The sequence below is a fragment of the Spea bombifrons genome, chromosome 4, assembly GCF_027358695.1.
Source record: "Spea bombifrons isolate aSpeBom1 chromosome 4, aSpeBom1.2.pri, whole genome shotgun sequence".
NCBI lineage: Eukaryota > Metazoa > Chordata > Amphibia > Anura > Pelobatidae > Spea > Spea bombifrons.
Genome location: NC_071090.1, coordinates 86,148,562 through 86,169,930, shown reverse-complemented (window position 1 = coordinate 86,169,930; position 21,369 = coordinate 86,148,562). Strand labels below are relative to the sequence as shown.

General features: G+C 39.8%; 1 protein-coding gene across 2 annotated transcripts in view; it reads left to right on the top strand.

Moving 5' to 3' along the window:
- The window catches only part of ZNF710 (zinc finger protein 710), a 36,908-nt gene extending 15,748 nt beyond the window's left edge, over positions 1–21,160 (top strand). For both annotated transcript variants that reach the window (XM_053464316.1, XM_053464317.1), the window contains 4 exons: positions 15,317–16,807; positions 18,442–18,633; positions 19,569–19,743; positions 20,059–21,160. In XM_053464316.1, coding sequence (XP_053320291.1) covers positions 15,335–16,807; positions 18,442–18,633; positions 19,569–19,743; positions 20,059–20,213 — 1,995 coding nt within the window. In that variant the 5' untranslated portion in view covers positions 15,317–15,334 and the 3' untranslated portion in view covers positions 20,214–21,160. The remainder of the gene's footprint in view (positions 1–15,316; positions 16,808–18,441; positions 18,634–19,568; positions 19,744–20,058) is intronic.
- The last annotated feature ends 209 nt before the right edge of the window (positions 21,161–21,369 follow it).

The following is a 21,369-nucleotide window of genomic DNA, read 5'->3' as shown; positions in this document are numbered from 1 at the left end:
TGTGTTGGTCCAATAAAAGATATTGACTTCATTTAACGACTGCAGCTTCTCTTCCACCGCTATGGCTATTTACTTGCCTATACCAGGCACTTACGTGGCTAGCAGACAGAGCTAAAATAATATTGGTTAAAGACTGGCTAAGCATGGTGAAAGTTGTAGTCTAACATAGCTGGAGGATGCGCATCCTTGTCTCTGCCGCAAACATTAACTCCTTCTTCCCCCTTCGTTTGTTTGAGATCCAGTGTTCAGAGACAAGGCTAGACTTGTGTCTCCGGTATCAAAGGGAAGTCCTTTAGAGGAAAAGGCCAGCCTAAAAGAGAAGTTACATTTATTTTTCATTTGTATCACATTGCCAGGCCCTCTGGCGCTGTATATATTAATGTATCAGAGACATTTCTGCCTGGGAGAATATGGCCAGAATTACAATCTTTCTCATATTCACAAAGTAACTCATACAATAGCTTCTAGTTTCCCATTTCTCTCCTCCATTGTGAAATGTAAGACTGAAAAAAAGAAGGAAGTTAGACAATAGATTACATTTCTGGCCGTATATGAGGTACAGTTCTCAGACCGTTCTCCTCCCCGCCACCCACCCCCTCAGAGACATTTTACACAGTCATTGCTCCTCTAAGGGGAATGTTTTTTCTTGAAATACTTGAAAACAAGAATTGGATTAAAAGGCGGCTAGTATGCAGAGCGATACACAATATCTTGTTGAAAGGAGCAAGGGTGCAAAGATCAAGATTGTAAAGATTAGGCTATTTCCAAGATTCTCTTTATAGCATTAAATATCATATCTGTGGATGAGAGATGCCTTAGAGGTGTCTCTCAAACTGAAACGTTAATCATTGTATGATTAAGGGAAGCAACACCGAATGTGAGCTTTATATCCACTGACTAAATCACCTAAAGTATTTTTATGCATGAATCTTGCATTGAAACCTTTGCTAAAGTGTGCAGGTGTCTACTTTTGGACAGGCCATCCCTTTTCGGGACCCAAGGGTTATTCGCTACATCCAAAGTCTGCATATTTAAAAGGACACTCAGGCCATCATATTCGCTTTAATTTTGCGGTCCCTTTACGGTTTCATAGTGTTGCTTTTGCAAAGTGAATGGGTCCCCGTTGAGTCTTGTTGAGCTGCTCCTGAATAATTTGAGGGTAAATCGCCAAGAGGACGGCCAAGAACCCTCCCTGAAACAACTGTGATAAAGCCTGCTTATATCACAGGGCAGACCTGTGCAGTCTCAAGCGAGTCAGCTGGCGGGCTTCTGCCTCGGCTCCTGAATAGTATCTTCTGTCTCTGGGCAGAGAGTGATGTTTGGTCATACCCGTCATCCACCCAAGTTCCACCCGGTTCTGCTGATAAGCAGCTTCACCAGGCTACAGGAGAGTATAAGTACAGCCCAGAGAGTACTCCAGCATAGATGATATGTAGCTGGCACCCTGAGCACAGCTTGCCTGCTACGTACCTCCAACTGTAGCTGGCACTGTACAGATTAAAATAACAATTTTGGAAACTGGACTGACCCCTTAATGTAAAGGAATGGCAATACAATACAGTGCACATAGAGCTCTATCTGATTTCACATTTAAAACGTCTTTAAAACTAGTCTGTGTACATAAAATACTTTTATTCTAAAGTCTGCGTCCTGAGTTAAATAATTGGGCTTAAAAGTATAATAATATAAGGACTTCAAAAGTGCAATATTGTGATGTGTCCAAAGTCTTAGTGTTTTAAAAGTCTAAAAGAAGCAATATTTATGAGAATCACACCTTTTGTATATAGAACTGGGAGTTGCCATCTTAACTGTTCCCTTGATTATTTTTCCTCTTGGGTGTTATCTCTCCCTTTTTGTCAAGTTATTGTCCTCCTTGGCATACATCTTTTTGGGTCATTGGTCTTCTGTATAAACCACCTATTGGTTCTAGTTTTTTGCAACACTTAGAAAGCACGCCACATATATATTTACAAAACACGGAAAATGATCGGTGTTTATCTAGGGTCGTACCCATACCTGGGAATTTTCTGGATTCATCTTGGGGGTCCCGCTGACAGTGGGTGGTCCCACTGATGTCATGGAACAGAGGCTATTGTTGGGGGGGGGTTGCCTCAACACTGTTCCCACAACCTGGAGAAACCCTGGAGAGTTCCCAGGTATGGCCACGCCATGCTCCCAGAGGACAGAAGGAAAAGGCAGGTACAAATTGAATGTTTTAATAAACAACATATAGGGAAATATTTTTGGTCTGATTGGCATCCTTTTTTTTTTTCTTTCTTCTTATGTGACATCATCTAGTTTTGCATCTGACATATTTTCAGATCTATTGTGAATATTTACTGTAACTGCATTTTTAGTTTAAAAGAAAAGGTGAAAACATGTAGTGATATTGCAATCAATTGTACCTCTTTTTAAAGGGAAACTCCCACCCATTTTCATTACAATTACTGGATTAAAATTTTTTTTTTCAAAAATATTGCTGATCTAGTTATTCCATAATGTTTTCCTGCAGCTGCGTATTAACCACTTGTATGTGTTCTAGCTCTGTTATATTAACCCTGTGCCTTAGACAAGCACTCCGACTCATGATTATATTGCCGATGGTATACAGTAGATAGACTCGGCCTTTAATAAATGTCCATGGAGTAATGGACTTCATTTGCATTGCCGTAAAGAACTGTCTCAGTGTGGTGGGGGAGGAGGGGAAGTCACACAACATATCACGTGGCTGATCGTGAGATAAGGGAAGTTTTATTGGAACCCGAGTTAGATAAAACCAGGTTTCCGTCAATGCTAGCGCACACAGCTGTAGAAAACATTATTAAGGACGACACAGCAGTTACAAACCAGAAATATTTCATTTGTCACGCAATACTCTGTATACAAAATCTGTGTAAGTTGTATGGTTATTCCATCCTTTTACAATGAATATTTAATGTGGGAAGATATGTATTTCCGCAAATTGCAGGTGACCCCAGGCCTATACCAATCATACGGAATATTCTTATTTAACCCGCCCCACCTCCTAAAGGAAACGGGCTGTCTGACATTTTGTAATGCATAGCTTCCTTTCATACTCCCTCGTACAATGTATTTAATGATTAACTTTTTTAAAGTATATTTCCAGTATTGAATATTAAGGTTAATGAAAAAAATATGGAGCTAGGAGTTTCAGTCAAATACTTTTGCATACTTGAAATATTATGAAATAGGTCACACATACAGTCACGCAGTTAGTTATATACACATATATCACAATCTCAGTTACAAGCAGTTACATGCGCACAGTCACAAATGCGCATACATAATCGCGCGCACATGGTCGCACACAGTCACTGTAAAAAAAACAGGTAACCAGAGAACAGCAGTTTTGGATGTCACCGGGGCCAGCCTTAGGTGTTCAGGCACCCTGTGCGAGACACTCTTGTGGCGCCCCTCCTTCACTGTGCCGCACCACTCTTTTGCACCCCATGTAGTTCATGTATAGATCAAATAAACAACACAAGGAAACACAGCATTGCAGGTACAGATCAACTGAATAAGACATCCAAACCCTGTTTTTGCAGGTATGGAGTAAATAAAAAACACATAGAAACATAACATTGTAGATACAGATTCAAACTCAGAATTGTTATAGATCAAATAAATAATGTATGGAAGACCAGCCCTGGCACTCAGATTGCACACATATGATTTGCCTGGCATTATATTGCACACAGAGGACTTGTCCAGCACCCAGATTGTATGCACAAGACTTGCCCCAGCAACCAGATTGGATCTACACACTTGCTGGCCCTTAGACATACAAACAATTTCAGAACACACACATTTTCTATCTCTCTCTCTCTCTCCCCCCCCCCTTTCCCTTATCCCTCTCATAATGTTTGCCTTTTCTCATTATTTTTTCACTTTAGCTCTGCCCTTTCTGTCATTATCTGTCCTTTGTCTCTCCCTTTCTCTTTGATCATCCCTTTTCTTGTTATCTCTCCCATCATCTGTCTTTATCCGCCCACCTCTTTCTCTTTACCTCATCCTTTTCCCTACCCCCTACCCTTTTGTTTATCTCACTCCTCTCTCTCTCTTTTCTTCCTACCTATCCTTTTTCCCTTTTATCTCTCCCCTTTTCTTTTGATCATCTTTTCTCTCATCTCTCCTCCTGTTTAACTTTATCTGTCCCTTTTCTCATTCCTTCCCTATCTCTCTTTTTCACCTCTCATCTCACTATTTATCTCATCATTCATCTCTACATTTTCTTTTTATCTCTCTCTTCTTGTCTCTCCTTACTCTCTCCTCATTATCTCTCCCCTATATCCCTCAATTTTCTCAATCTACCTCTCCCCTTTTTCTCCACCCCTTGCCTTATAAGGTCTATTAAAGAATTCTCTCTTAGTACTCATCACGATGCACGTGGCTTCAGTGACAAGTGCCAGAATATGACATTACCATCAATATCTGGCACCCAAGGTCTAAGTAGATCCATGATCTCTGGCCTTGCTCTTCCAGCAGAGAGAAACAGTGCAAAAAAAGATATATTTCAAAAGAGGGGAAAGGTTGGGACAAGGGGTCATCGGCAGAAAGTAGAGGGTCGGAGGCTTTCCTTCAATGAGAGAGTGGTAGAGGTGGTAGAGGTTAATACAGTGAGGTAATTAAAAATTCGTCAAAAACAATGTTTTACCTATATTGGGCTTGTGAGTGTGTTGTGAGACCCTATAAAAAAGGGTTTACATAAGGAAGAACATAGAAAAAGCTATATAGTTTTAAAGTGGGGCTCATCAACAACTAGCATATTGTGTCTAATAACAAAAGTTATGGTGGGTAAAGGTGATGGGAAAGCCCTTCCACTTAAAATTAAGGGGGTAGTAGAAGCATTATTAAACACTCATCTACAGACACCAGTCAAGCCAGGAGGCTTGTTTTTCCTTCAAAAATCTCATGGTGCTGCCACAACCACAAGGGATTCTGGGTAGGCGCACGCAAACAAGGTTATCAATTATCACCTTTTGCCTCTATAGTCACTTTATACATGGATCCCTTGAAAGTAATTGCCCGCTGAACAAGCCTTTAGACAAAACTCGAGTAAGAGGTGCAGTAGCCAGATCACCACTCATGGACAGCTGTAGACATTGAATTCTGCCCCCCCTGTTCTTGTTACAGCAACCCCCCCAGACTTTGTATTTTTACAGTTTTCACTTAACCATTTGCATTCCTGTAGCAACAATGGCTTTTAATAGTTCTTTGGCAGTAGGTTAAATATTGATTATACAGAAGAATAATCCGGTATTTATTTTAACGTTGTGCTTTATGCTATGGGTGGTTTCTGGCTTGCCAACTTTGCAGAAGAGAGTGTTTTTGGAAGTTGTGATTACGTTTTCTGGGAAAGGGGAACTATCTTCATAAAATGACGCGTTTTCATGTAACATCCGTTGTCATTCTGGATACCGTTGGAAGCCTGAGATTTCTTTAAAAGCCAAGGGTTTTTCTCATGGTGACAATTGTTCTTCCCAACTTGATCTGTAGTGGAGTGGTCAATAGTGGGTCTGAGGTACATCTGAGGTACTCAAGTCTTAAGCCTTAAATATTTGTACAATTTTACATGTAAACTCTTTTGTACAATGGTCAAATCCAGAAATTCTAAACATTCTTTTAAATCGGTATGATTAATGTGGCTAGCTAGCGATGATCTACCATAGCATATGCCTTTTTACATTCTCTGTGAAAATCTTTTTCTCGATTTCCTTAGTATGCCTGTTTGTATTAGTGTGGGTATTATTATTATTTTGTTTATAGCATTGTTGTACAAAGAAGGGTTAACTTCACTCATGCATTTCATTGTGATGTGTGGGATTTGTCACCTGTCTGAAAGATCCTTCCCAGCACATGCCTTTTATACCCTATACACTGAAATGTTTAGGTACACTCTATGATCAAGCGTGTACATCTGCAGTGGAAGCGCAGGGCTTGGCGTAATAAGTTCTAATTCTCTAGCTTTGGCACTGGGCAGATGGCACAGAGTGTATTTCTCTTCTCTCCTGTTGCTGGGTTTCCCTGACCCCGATTTGTCTTGTACAGTAACGTAGGATATTTGGGCTAATGCTTTTAGTGCCATTAGGGGGCCTGCAGTATGGTGCCTCTAGTTCTGTATTTTCTGTTTGCTCAGTTCTCCTCTCTTTCTGCACACCTCAGCTGTCCTTTATCAGTTCTTCTCAAGCCTGCTGATCTCTCCTTTAACTCTATCACTTCCATCCATTTTTCCCCTTGTCCTCTGTTCTTATCTCCTATCTGCTTCAAAGCTTGCTGCTTATCTCCACCTATCTGAGTTACTTCCATTTTCTGGCTCTTACACTGTCATTTATTCCTCATATATCCTTTAGCTCCTGGTTCCATCACTCCCTTCCCCCTCTCCTGTCTTCCATCTGTCTCTCCTCTCCTTCATCTCCTCCTTTCTTCCACCCACCCTGCTGTTGTTTTCATTTTACAGTTAATCCCTCTTATATATTTTTCTCTCCCCCAGTTTTCCCTGCTTTCTTTTTCCTTCCTCTGTCTTAACATACCAATCCACCCCCTCCTGCCTTCTTCCTGTTTATCACAATCATTCTCTCCTTCCCCCTTCCTTGTCTGCCATTCCTCTTATCTTTCTGAAGCACACTCTTTCCTTGTCTCCTCTTTTCTTTCAGTTGTCCCCCTCCCTCTCTGTCCTGCCTCTCCCAGTGTCTTTCTCTTTATATGTCATTGTCACTGTGCCTACCCTTGCCCATGCTTCTTCTTTTCCTGTTTTCAAAAACTATATTTTACCATGTCCTTTTTTTGCCTGACTTGGATTCCATAACAGTCAACCTGCCCCCCTTTCCACCTTTTGTCTCCAATGTCTCTTTTTTTCTCACTTCCTCTCTATTTCTTTCTTTCTCTCTTGCTCTCTCTGTAATTTCTCCCTACATACAGCTCTCCTCTTAACTATTCTTATTCCAGGTGTAACATCCCTCTTATGTTCTATTTTTGTTTCTATCTAGCCTTTTCTCTTTCACCCTATCAGTATGTCCTTTCATTTCATTGTCCATCATCCCACCCCTTATTTTCTCACCATTACCCCTCTTGTCACTCTGACTCCACTTTTTTCTCTGCTTTCTATATTTGTCTTTTTGTTGCTTTACCCTCATTTATTTATATTATTTACTTTTTGCCCTTCAGATAATTTCAATTCTTCTATTTTCCAAGACACCCCCCACATCATACTTTAGTCAACAATCCTGCTCATGCTGCATTTTATCTCCTCTTATCCCTTAGTTTTTTTCCATTCTCCCTCCTGCTTCCACCTGCCCCCTCCCTTCCCTAGCTCTTTCACTTGTCCATCCTCCCATGCTTTACATTTTTTTCCATCTCTCTGCTTTGCTTCTTTTTTTTCTCTTTGCATCTCAGAACACTTATCTCTCGCTCCGCACCCCCTCCTCATGCTTACTTCTCACCTCAGCACCCCCTTTCACAATATCTTCTTCTTCTTCTCCTCATTCCCCCTCCCATCTGCTCTTTACCTCTTATACCTTACTCTTAGTACATTGTCTCTGCTTTGTCCCCCCACAGCCATTCTCTACCTCCCTCCTGTAACCTCTCTTCTTATCTACCTCATCTGTCTTCCTCTCTCATTTTTTTACACTGTCTCTTTCCCCTCTCACTCCTTGATTTATGTTTGTTTTTATGTCACTATCTTACATTTCTTCATTCTCAAAGAAATATGTATTTTGAGATGAACACACCGTGCTTTTAGCTTTCCGGCTCTTGTGAAACTTGAATAGTTATTGTTTTCAGCCTCAAATTTATCAGATAATGTTTCTGAAGCTTTTTTTTAGGGATGTCACGAGGCAACCATTTCTATTCCTATGCCTAGATTCAGTTCAAGTGAAACTCTATAATCTTTGCACCAGGACATGCTAGTGCAAATGTGAATAGTTTAGCAGTCGTTTTTATTACCATATAGGCAAATAATTTTGTCGGTGTCATATTTTGTGAAATAACATGTTTTCTTAGTGAGCATAAAAAGCCCCCCTTCAGTGTAATAAGAATGTTGGAAAAGCCATATTATTGTTGTTGTTATTTTTGTTTTCTATAGCACCATCAAATTCTGTAGCGCTGTACAATAGGTAGACAGGACATAACAATTAGACTTACAGAAACAACAGGTTGAGGCGGGCCCTGCTCAAACGAGCTTACAATCTAGATACATACAATACATACAATGTATGTAAAACTTTGTTTTGCATATAAATAATACAGCTGGAGACAGAGGGCAAACGTTTCCCTGGTGTGTATTACTCCTGTGTCAAAGTTTACAGTTGAGGGCTTGGCTTCTCCTCCAACCTTTTAACCAGTGGTTCTTAACCTTTTTGGTGTCACACGTCCCTTGTGAAAAATCTTACGACCCACACCTCCCATGTTTTAACGGCCCAAAAGTTAGGCCTAGGCAGGATGAGTTTGCATAAAACGATGTTCAGTGGGAACCCTGTGCTCACCGAGGATAATGAAAGCGTGAATGTTACCTTTATGGTTTTCACCCCACAAAGCACACAGAGATACATTTATAAACATGTGCTTGGGCAGTAATTAAAGCTATGCACTGAATTAGATATCTATAGATATGTTAAAGGAATAAAGCCATACTTGAACCCTGGTAAGTTTTTTTTTCTTCTGCAATAAAAGCTTAGCTGACCTTGCCTAAGGCATAGTTAGAATCTGTAAAATATTTCTAACTTTGTTATCCAGGGACAATTCTGCTCTTCTCATGGGGAAAAATCAGTGGGGTTGGCCCTTCATAGTGGGTGGATGGTTAAAGTGTTTCACTTTGATTCACTTACAGTTTAGCTAATAATCCCCAATATGCTGCCCACTTAAACTGATACTGAAATTGTTGAACATGGCTTTACAGACTGACTTTGCTAGATGCCCTCTGCTAAGTGGGAGTCCAAACACCACAATATTCATTTTCTGTGGTTTTACTTTCCACGATTGGGCTTTATAAATGTGAGTGAAAGGAATTCACTCCTATTGACATTTTAGTCAACAGGAGAAATGTGTAAACTCTATAGGCCTTATCTGCCCCCATGGTATGTTGGAGTGTAGTTAGGATCTTGGAGAATGCTTGTGAGAACACTTGCAGCCTGACTTTAGTGGATGAGCAGATCTCAAGGTCAGGCAGTTTCCAGCTTATCCCGCCATATTCTATTTTTTTAAGGTACACGGCAGCCTCCATATACACAAGTGTTACATTTTTTAGCATTGTGTGTGTGCAAATCCAATTCATCATATTCCTCTCTATACATTTTGCATGAGTCTCTGCCTCTAGCACCAGTCTGTTGCAGTAGTTTTTGGCCAAATGATTCTGCTTAGAGCTGTGAGTGAGCTTCATACTGACTCTAGGTCTCATAAGTGCTGGCTTTCCAAGGAAAAGCTAGACTTTCCATGGGTCTGAAAAGATCCCTATGATCATAAGTGAACACATGTGCCTTTGATTTCAATTGACATGATTTCCTCAACAGTAAAACATGTGGGAATCATGGGAAGCTGTGGGCGCGATCCTGGACAACAGAAGGAGTTATGTACTTTATTTTGTAATTTAAGCTATTTCAAAGTACTTTAATATGCGTTTAAGTTTCATGAGACTATCCCTCTAATGACTTATCGGCTTTCTGACTTAAGTTGAATACCCTGCTTGAATAAAGGTGATTTCACTAAAATCTCCTAACCAGTTATGATTTTCATCAGGAATGTTATCAGAACCATTTAGTTGCCACCTTAAAAAGGATTACTATTTGAAGAGTATCCCAGTGACCTCATGTATGATTTTTACAGGCACACTTTTCTCATGACTCTGTGGCGTGGCATGGGGAGCGCTCGTGAAAGATTCACACTCATTACACATCTATTCTTTTACCCCATTCACTTGCATACATTTCTAGCAGTTGGGGTGTTAAGGTTTGCCAGACTCAACAGGCTTATTCAAAAGGATTACATTTTAAGCAGGGGTTATTTTGTCTCATTAATAGGACAATTTAGGACCATGTGCTTGTTTTAGCATAAGTACACAGGTCCCCCCTCTATGTGAAATCCTCTGCTCTGATTATTCTCATGGGGGATTTCAGCTCACTATCCTGAATAACAATAACTTTAGAATGGAATTTTAAATATCATATCATCATTTGCAAGCTGACAACCTGGTCTGACTATTGCAAGTGTTCCCTAATGAGTTTAGTCTGGATTAGAAACTATATAATGCTTGTGTGCTTATCTATTATTAATATCTATACATTTTTATGAACGGTAGCTCAGTTGTGTTCTTTTCTTCTTCTTCTTCTTCTAGCTAATAAATGTCAATTATGTTTTGGCAGAGGCAGCCTTAAAATTACAAGAAACCCGTGAAAAGGGACCTAAGAACATACACCAGAGTTAAACACGTTAACCCTTAAAGTGCTGCTCACTGCAACTACTACATTCTCCCACCAGCACTTAAAGGTTGTATGTAGGTTCAACCTCACCCCACACACTAAAGTATATTTTCCATACAGTGCCTTGAGCCGTGTACATGCGTATACAAATTAAAATCGCTAGTCTCATTTTACTTTTGCTTTCTCCTTTTGTCTTATTCTCTGTTTTTTTCTACCCTACTCTTCTCCTCCTAAATGCTTTGAACACACCCCCCTTTCTATCTTTCTTTTTTTTGTCCTCTCCCTCTCTTTTCCTGTCCTCCCTCCCTGTGTGACAGTGTCCCTTGTTTCTGCAGCTGTCTCCTCCCCCGTCTGACTTTTTTTTTCTCTTTGTCTGGCTCTAACACACTCTTCATGTTTAACTATTTCTTTACCATTGCCTAGTTTGAAAGGCTCCATGTAATGAGTATATGCGAATCCTTTTCACTGGCAGACATATTTAGAAAACTACTTCTAGGGAACACCGAGGTTAATACGTTTATTTTTCATTTGATGTTATGGAGTCGGTGCTGTGGAGCTCCTGTGAAATTTATGAAATGGAGAAACCTGAAGATAAGCTTAAGCAGAGAATACTGCAAAATAATATGGGTAAATTCCTCCCCGGTCAAAATGGAGTGGTCTCTGAAAAAAGGCTTTGATTCTACCCATGCAATCCGCTTGTTTTGTCTTGGGTTTTTTTGTGTTTTTACATTTACAACTGATAATAATTTGACCTTTTCTAATAGGAGATGATAGTATGAATCCAATGGTTTTTCCTAAGATTCCCTTTAACATGGTAGAAGGTGTAATCAGGATCTGAACATACACTGTACGTGGAACAGCCTTAAAGCAGATGTGGTTAGGGTAAATACAGTGAGAGAAAATATAAGCATGCCTGGGGTAGGCAAATGGCAATCCTAAATCCTTGGACAAGACCAAGGACCAATTAAAGTCTTTAAACAGTAGTAATGGGCAGAATGGTTCTTACCTGCTGCCAAATTCAATGTTTCTACTCACCTCCCTGAGCATCGTGCGCCGATCTAACTGTGGTACTTGGTACAGAAGACTCAGCAGAGTTGCCTTGGTTAGTTTATTGTAAATTTCCCAAGGAAGGACTGCTCTGTCCCAATTCCCTAAGTTAATAAATGATCAGTGGTTGGGCATCAGAGCAATGCTTGTTCCTGACACTTTCTGTAGGATAAATTGTTGTCAACGACTTTGGATTGAGGGTGTTGAAGCCCAATTCCGAAATGTGATGACCTTCTAAATGAGTTACTAATCTAATGGTGAATACCACCTTCTTCAAGACACTGAGTTCCGCTAACTCTTGTCATATGCAATTCTTGTAATGCTTTGTGATATGCTTTGTGATATAACTACATCAGAAAAAGTATCTGGACTGGTACAAAACACCTTTTATCTTCTGACTATTGTTCCTACATCAAAAGTGCGTCTTCTGAACCATTAACCAATAAGGGAAAACAATCCGAGAGTTAAGGGATTAAATAAAATGGTTGGATATCTGAAATAAAGGTAGTACATGATGGGGGGGGGCTGTAAATTACAGAATAGAGAATCAGGGGATCAATCTTATGATGGTGCAGTTTATTTTTTAATCAGGCAAATAAAATGTCCACAGCATGGTAGCTGAACAACATTTCTGCGCTTATAGCATCGTTCTTGTTAAACAAAGTGAGAAGGAGGCTCTCGTTCCCAGTTGTGTCTGGTTTCTTATTTGTCACATCCCAACTATTTTTGTTACATGGGTGACATTGCCATGACTAATCCCATCCAAAAAAATAATAATAATAAGTTTCTGTTTCTGTTTGAGACGGCCTAAGAAAGTTAATGATTACCTTGGATTTCCACAGGAGTTCACCCTTGTTGTAAATACTTACTCGGCAACGAGGAACCATTTTCAATTCCAATCTTTTGCACTTTGGGTTTTTAATATGCTGCGCCATCTACAGAGCTGTTGTGGCAAGTTGCGTGAAACAGTTCGTTTATGTTGTTATTTGAGGCAACTGTTGCTGTGCGCTCGACCAGCTGTGCGTTTTTCAGTGATAGTCACAACCGGCTGCTTCTTTTCATCAACACAGTAAAAGCTGCGTAGAGTCACGCTGACTAAGACTGTACTAGTTACATAGTCTTCCAGAATAAACTGTGTATTAAAAGGCCTTGCATGCCGTCCCCCTTTTGTACAGGGTATGGAGATACAATTTTTTTTTATTTTTTTTTTATTTTGTTTTTAGAATCAATGATTATTTGTGAAAACTATTTTTGTAGGGATTCAGCCACAAAAGTTGGCTGTCAAAATGTACAATGATCAGATCAAATCCACGCCTGATATAAAATGTATTTAATGGAGATGTTATAATATAGCATGTCCTCCATTTTTGTGGCATCTGATTTCTGGGAACTAAGGGGGGGGGGTCACTTCTAGCTTGGTCTAGCAGAAATCCAAATTTCATGAGATCATCCATTTATAAAGTGCTCTGCATCCATCAACCTCATACTCTGTTTCACTTCATTTATCATTCTAGAAAACCGTGCATGGCAAGCACTCGGCTAAAGAAGATGACAAAAAGTGTATTTCTTTAAAATAAGAACAGAAAAGTGACATGTTAATGTTTTACTTTCACTCTTATGGTGCCACATAAGTTAAAAGCAGATTAGTAACTACATTGGCATTCTAAATGTAGAAGAGGCCTGAGGCCATTTTGTCGAAGACCGGCCCTGGTGTCCAACACAAGTAAAACAGTACAGTACTAGACCAAAGGTGAGCCAGCTATAATGTATAGGGTTATTTCATAAAGAAACGTTTCTTGGGGACTCTTGAGCTCATCTGTGCACTTTGGCCAAGAAGGAACTGATAAAGTCTGCTTCGTCGATATGTTTATTACGCCTTCCCACGATAATAGTAAAACATATAGAATCTCTATAGATCATTGAGGGCACTTTTGTAGGTGATCTTTTCTAAAATAAATGGCTGGGAAAGGTTTGAAATCTGAATATAAATCACTCTATTGTGCTATAGCTTGTGAGACGCTATCCGTGTTTGGCTAGAATGTTACTTGATGAGTTTGTTATTAAGAAAGTATTCCCCTACTAGAAATAAAAATTGTGAATGGTGTACCCAAAGCCATTTTCCATGGTTCATTACATTTTGAAGTGTTACCTAATGACCTCTAGCATTTTAAAGCTGTGAGTGTATGTGTATGTGTGCGTATATGTGTGTAATAGATATAGAGAGAGGAGCACTGTGTATTTTCTCCAAAAGGATTTGGAACTAATTAATTGCTACTAATTAATTAAACTGTGCTATATGAGAGGCCAGATGGGTTTGGAAATACTTGTTAGCACTGGATTTGAAATCACAATATCCATTTAAGAGGCTAGCAGCACTTTTATCATTTTGTATAGTGATATTCTGAAAACTATATTCATTAACTCGCCCTGATTTTAAAAACCACCCTGTATTCTTTATAATTTTTACGTATCCACTGCCTCTGCCATTTAACGTTATCTGTGCACGCGATTGGCTTTAGCAGTGATCACATGCACGGAGGTGCGAGGGGATTGGCTATAGCTTCACTGGTCCGGTCATCGCAATCACGGTGACATGGGATTGTGACCATGGGTTGTAGCTTTTAGGTAGAGATGCAGGGAATGTAAGAGTAAACTTAGTAGAAGAGTAGTTCCAAACGTCTAAAGAACGTATGTCAAACCAGTTTCTACTGATGCTACTACTCTCCATATTTTTAACATTTAACCCTTATCCATAAGCTGTTCCAGTTAATCTTAAACATCCACATTTCATTATTTTGTGCAGCCCTTGTCTTATTTGACTTGTTTGTATTATTTGGTAAAGTGTATTCTTAAATCTCCATGGACTCGCACGTGTCACCAACTCCTAATATCCCCCCTCACTGTTCTTTCAACATCTCCAGGACATTCTTCTGAGCACCAGGATTAACAATTACCCAGGGATCATCTCTAGAACACGATTTTTTTTTTTATCTGTAGATGCATTCTCCATGAAATCATTTCATTTCAAATGGAATCCGTAGATATTGAACCAGATTGCCTAATTAAGCGGCGGCTAACGCTAGAGACTCTTAGAAAGTGAATTTCTGCTGCATTATTTCAGAAAGCACTTTCAGAGGTTTAATGTGTTCTGTTGGAATAAAGCGAGAGTGGTGGTTTAAAGGACGCGTATGCACTTTAATGTAGTCTTTGGCATTTGTCACCTCATAGAACCTATGTGCTGTCATCAACCCACTTTTTTTTCTCAATGTATTTGAAATAATTGTTTGGTTCATTTCAATACATTGTGCACGTATGCAAAATAATACAAATATTAGGTTTATATTTGGGGCGGGTCAGTATCTTCAGAAAATTCAGTTGTCCATAAAGGGTTTTTATTGTAAAAAGAATAGGCCAACGGTCGTGCTTGTTTGCTAGACAGGGTCATAGTTTAGGGGTATAAACAAGAGAGCATTAATCTGTGTGTTATGTTATAAATGGAGGCGTGCTGCTTTTTTATGATTTAAAAGACAGACATGCAGGATCACTAAGGAAAAAAAGACTGTCTAATGTTTTTCTACTTCTGTATGAGACAGAAGTAGAAAACCGAAAATAAGGATCCAAGCGTTAGGTTTACGAGGAGTCTGTTCACAGGATTCTCACTAGTACAGGGGTCTCATCAAGAGAATAGGGGGGAAAACCTGCATATAATGGTTCTCATACTGAATTGGCATACAACCCATACCACATAATGATTGTCAATGGTCAGTTATTGTATTGTAATAAACAGAGTTTTGAATTAATTAACTGAAAATGCATACTATACATTGTGTTTTCTGCAGGGAATATGCAACTCCTTGATGGTGTGTAAGATGGAGCGGTTCACTGACTTTGGCACTCAGACTGACGCAGTAGTGGTGCTTTCTCTAGCACAGGCAGCTGTTTTAGGACTGGTGTCAGAAAATGAAGTCTTTGGTGCCACTATCAGCCCCAGTGGGTTTTTCCCTGCATCCAGAAGTGAGTTTTCAGATAAATGTCCCGTTGAGGCTGAGCAACCCGAAAGAGAAGCCTACAGAAACTCAGATGAGAGCGTTGCTACTGAGCCTCAGGAGGATGACTCTCTGGACTCTGAAAAACATACAAGGAGAAAGAAACGGCAGCCTGTCAGAGTTGTGCCGAAAATAAAATGTGAGAAAACTGAAGAGGAGAATGAAGGAGAAGAGGTAGAAATCTACAAAGTTCCCATAGAGACAGATAATGATGAGAAGCAGCCGCTGGAAAAACTTTCAGCAGAAAACTTTGAGCAGGAAAGTGAGAACTCTGTACATAACAGTACTATGAAAATGATAGATCTCGGGGCTTTTCGCAGGAGACCCCGTAGACCCAATCACTTAAGGGAAAGACAACATCATGAGGTAGAAACAGATTATAGACCAATTTTTCAGCATCCAGTACACAACCCATACCCACAACCACCTGTTCCAGTAGTTCCAGGAAGTGCCAACTTGGAAAACCTCCAGAGACAATGTAGCTTTGGCCCAGGTTTGATGCCTCCTAGTGAGAGTAGAGAATTCAATGCAGGATCTCCAAAGACAGAGGAAAATGGGCAGAACTACACTTGGCAGGACACAAACGAGTTTGAAACTGACACTGCCGAATCTATTGAGCGCAACAAAAAGGCTCAGTTGGATCGTTTAGACATAAATGTACAGATTGATGATTCCTACCTAGTGGAAGCTGGTGACCGCCAGAAACGCTGGCAGTGCCGCATGTGTGAGAAATCATACACCTCAAAGTACAACCTGGTCACGCACATCCTGGGGCACAGCGGAATCAAACCTCACTCCTGCCCGCACTGCAACAAGCTCTTCAAGCAACCAAGCCACTTACAAACCCATCTCCTTACCCATCAAGGCACTAGGCCACATAAATGTGAGGTGTGCAACAAGGCATTCACACAGACAAGCCACTTGAAAAGGCATATGTTACTGCACACGGATATAAAACCCTACAGCTGCCGATTTTGTGGTCGGGGCTTTGCTTACCCTAGTGAGTTAAAAGCCCACGAAGTGAAACATGAAAACGGAAGGTGCCATGTTTGTGTTGAATGCGGATTGGACTTTGCTACCCTGACACAACTGAAACGACACATTTCTTCACATCAGGGCCCTACACTGTATCAGTGCATGGAGTGCAGCAAATCCTTCCATTACCGTAGTCAGTTGCAGAATCATATGCTGAAGCACCAGAATGTCCGACCATTTGTTTGTAAAGAATGCGGCATGGAGTTTAGTCAGATCCACCATCTCAAGCAACACTCGCTTACACACAAGGTAGGTGTATTGTTTTGCTTGTGCTCTGCTGTATCTGCCCCCTGTACCAAGGGCCCATATGACACTATTTAGAGGTAAAGTGACAATTACATGGAAATAGGAGCGTGTCATCATTCTACCTTTTAACCAAATGACTGTGATTAGCCGGTTAGTAGAATAAACTATTGTGATGGGTTCCAGTTGACAGTTATTAGGAAGGGGTGCTACCCTCTTCTTGCTCTGAAGCCATTAGGACTGAGGTTAGTGAAACAAACTGTTGTCTAATTCGAACAAATAACCACGAAGGATGAAAAATGATGTGTTTGTCCCATGCTGTCTCACTAATTGAAATGGGATCCAACAAGTGTGATTAACCCCATTCATGTAGGTCCATCATGACATAAATCATGAGGCCGATAATCACTTATTTATGTCATCCTTTACTTCAACATGTGAACCTAGTGCCTGAGGGCTTAAAAAAATAAAAATGTTGTGTTAATTTACCTAACCGGCTGCTACAAAGCAATGTACCAATGTTAAGATATATGTATTGCTAGGACAGGGGAGCTTTTTTGGCTTTAAGTTCACAGCCATTGTAAGTACCATGGACAGGGGCTCATAAGAGCTAACCCCTCACATTGATTTATTTTAATGTACATATACTACCAGGTCTCAGTGGACTAAGAGCACAGTATAACCGTGTTATCCTTATGATTGTAATATAAATAGCTGTGTGCAGGTACATCAGGAGTGCTACAGCATGTAGTCTACCATGCATTCAATAAACAAAACACTAAATCAGCCTGTTAGGTTGTCTTAAAATTAGAAATGTGAATAAATCACAACATTTCGCATGTTGTGCATTGTGTCCCACAGTCATGCGCTACCTTCATTCTTCTATTTTGATGTTTGGTACCAAACTACTTTTCCAGAGCTCTCTGGCTCCCTCCCGTGTACAAGCGCAGTCACAACATTTCCAATTGTTTTTGTACCCTTTTGTAGAAAGGAGAATTTGTTAGTAAACTTTTTAGTAAACTGTAAAATAAGATGCAATAATAAATTGGATCTGGAAGTTTATAAAATAAAGATATCGTGTATTAACTTACCGTAAAGCTGAAGTATAGTACGCAGGTATAACTCCAGCTTCACAGGTTACTTCTGCAATCTCAAACATACTCCCATATATACAAGCTCACTCCTTGCTAAACACACATCTATATTTAGGACCCCCTCCCAGCTTACCTAATTTTGTAGGGCCTTGCAGCCATCCTTTTATGTACTCTGTTATAATGTGCATCCCCTTTTTCAGGAATCTTGAAAAAGAGGTAAATTGTGCTAATTATACCAAAGATGTATTATTATTACTTATTGTTTTATAAAGCGCCATCAAATTCCATAGCGCTGTACAATGGGTAGACAGGACATAACAAGTAGTATGTAACATAACAAATTGACTTATGTCAATATGGATGAAGAACATCTACTTGGTTCCTATTAGGTATTGGCGTCTCATGTGAAGGGCAGGCCCATGTAGCCTTCCAGTTCAATGAAATATAGAAAACAAGTACCCAACCAGAACAAGAACTGAAATGTTATGTTTATTTCAATGATATTGAGAATCTAATTTTATTTTGCTTTTGTTTTACCCTTTCTAGGGAGTCAAGGAGTTTAAGTGTGAGGTATGTGGGCGGGAATTCACCCTGCATGCCAACATGAAGCGCCACATGCTGATCCATGCCAGTGTCCGTCCATTCCAGTGCCATATCTGCTTTAAGACCTTTGTACAGAAGCAAACGCTGAAGACCCATATGATAGTCCACTCCCCTGTCAAGCCCTTCAAATGCAAGGTACAAGCCGGACGATCTCCCCTCGCGGGGAGCGGGGCTGGCCCTAGGCTAACCGGCATCCTGTTTACTGGCAGCTACTCTATTCTATAGGAGCACATTTGAATTACTGTATTGTGGAAATAACCTTACACATTCATATCAATATCTAAAAAGTACATCATCTAGATGTAATATTACTAATCCACGCCATGTTCCTAGGCAGGTGAGCCATTAGAAAGGTGTCTGTTCCATCTGTACAGTTTGCAGAGCGTGAACAACAACACTTTATGTAAAGCACATAACTATCCAGGGTATTTTAACACTATGAATAGCCTTTATCTAAAGAAGTTCACTTATTTTCATTTACAGAATATCAAAAACCAATGCTAGTAGGTATAGTTATAGCTATACAATATATATAGTATATCACATCACAATTTATATGTAGATGTAACAATTTATATATCTATTTATATATGGTATATTGTACAATATAAATGTCTCCAAATAATACCGAGTTAGTGAGATATTATTTTACACATAATCATTTGCCCATAATAGAGAGAAGGGGTGAAGCTTATCTTGGTTTAAAGCTTGGCATCTCTCTTCATTGCAAGTTACATAAACAATTAAAAACATTATTTGTTGCATTGGTGGATGAAAATGTGAAGAGAGAGAGCTGTGCTGGGAATGTTGGTTTATTTGTGTGAGATGCACTAGGTAATAAGTTGGGGATCCCTTTATCTCACCATATCTTATATTATTCTGTAGAATTAAGTCAAAGACTTTCCACGGTAAAGAACTCCACAGGAATTGGATTGTATACTCTAACTCTCGCATCATGCTGACTACAGCTTTTTGTTATGTAAAGTTTTCATTTCCATATTTTCAGCATGATAAAAATGATCTGGACCACATCTTGATGGCTAAACAGCACTTTTTATTGTGTTTTGTAGGTTTGTGGGAAATCTTTCAACAGAATGTACAATCTCCTGGGTCATATGCATCTTCATGCCGGATATAAACCTTTTAAGTGTCCCTATTGCTCCAGCAAGTTCAACCTCAAGGGTAACCTCAGTCGACACATGAAAGTTAAACATGGGGTCATGGACGTTGGTCTAGATAGTCAAGGTAAGGAACAAAAGTCCACTTGATTGACCCTATTGTGATTTACCCAGAGCGTTACTTACCACTACAGGGTTACCACCCTTGTGACCTTCCGCATTAAATGTCTCAGATTTGACCTCCTCAACCCATTGTTACCAACTTAATAGTCCCCTCCCTTTGTGCCTCCACTAAAAGGACCATTCAGACCTTTTTTTCTTTGTTAAGCCAAAGAGACAATGATATTGATCATGTATAAAAATAATTAATTATATTGGAGTAACTGTGGACTTTACCCTTCAGTGTCCTAAAGTCAGCTGAACTTTTTATCCATTTTTGCAGATCCCATGATGGACCTTCCAGACGCAGATACCAATGACGTGGATGGCCATCAAGAGATGGATGACTATGAGGAGAATTCATATGGCTTTGGTGAAGTAGAAAATGTGTCAGGAGACCAGACAATGAAGGAAATGGTCTATTATAATGTCTTGTAGACAGAAGAGAAATAGACTTGAATCCAATGAAAGTTACTTTCCTTTAAACAGCTAAAGGATTTTCAGCCTCATCCTCTGTGAGAAGAGAGCCTATAGGTGTCACGTGACCTCACCTCCTAGAGAGTGGCTATGAGCTACCAGGGTGGATTTCATGGAAAGTTGCCTCTACAGATCTTTTGAAGAAGAAAGATTGGTGTTTCCTGTAGGCTGTGAGACACCTCTTTGCCTTGGCGATAAGTACCTGTGCTGTAGGCACGTGGTCGTGCTAAGGCCTGGCACAGACTCTGTTGTTTTTTTGTTTTTGTTTTGTAGTTTGAGCACTGGTGTTTTGAACTGCTCGCTTTTTGTGTTATTATCTGTTTTCTGACCTATCCAGAAATGGAACATAGTGGCCTGAATGCTACCTACCAAGAAATGAGGCAACTGTGTTACACCCACTGCTCTTTCACAATCAGAAAAAATGTCTTACACTGAAGGGTAAAATGTTGGTTTATTAGAATTTTTTTTGGGGGGGGTTACTTTGACAGAGAAAGAATGTGAATTAACACAAATTATTTGCTTGGCAACAATGTAACTAGGCCAGGCGGGAGAATTCATTAAATGCCCAGGTTTAATCCCTACCTTGGGTTAGTTGTGTGTTCTAGCGTAGCGTTACTTCCCTAGACCTGTCCTTTGTTTGTCTGTTTCACATCTGAAAGAATCCGTAAATCCGCTCCTAAAAAAGACACTGTACTTGATGAAACAAAGCAGGAATAGAGGGAAAATATGTTTAGTTGAATATTACCTGCAGCCTGTGAGGCTGGAAACTACCTCTCTGCTCTGTTCCTGGTCTCTGGATGAAGTACATCCTATACATTATACTGTATTGTGTTTGGGTTTTCTGTTTTAATATAGAGATGGTGAAAACATGGCTTTAATGCAACACTCATTTGTTTAGCTTTTAGATTGCTCTTTAAAAAAGAAAGAGAATGTTAAACTGTGATGTCTTACTTTCCAAAGCAAAAGATTGTCAGAGTTTTGGGGCCTCCATTAGTATTGGGTTTTTAAAAGCCTTTGACAAACATGAAAAGTAGGAAGTACCAACCCAGGGACATAACAGCTGTACTGTATAAGATGAAAATAATGTTTCATTGACATGGATGAAGTTTACATTAGT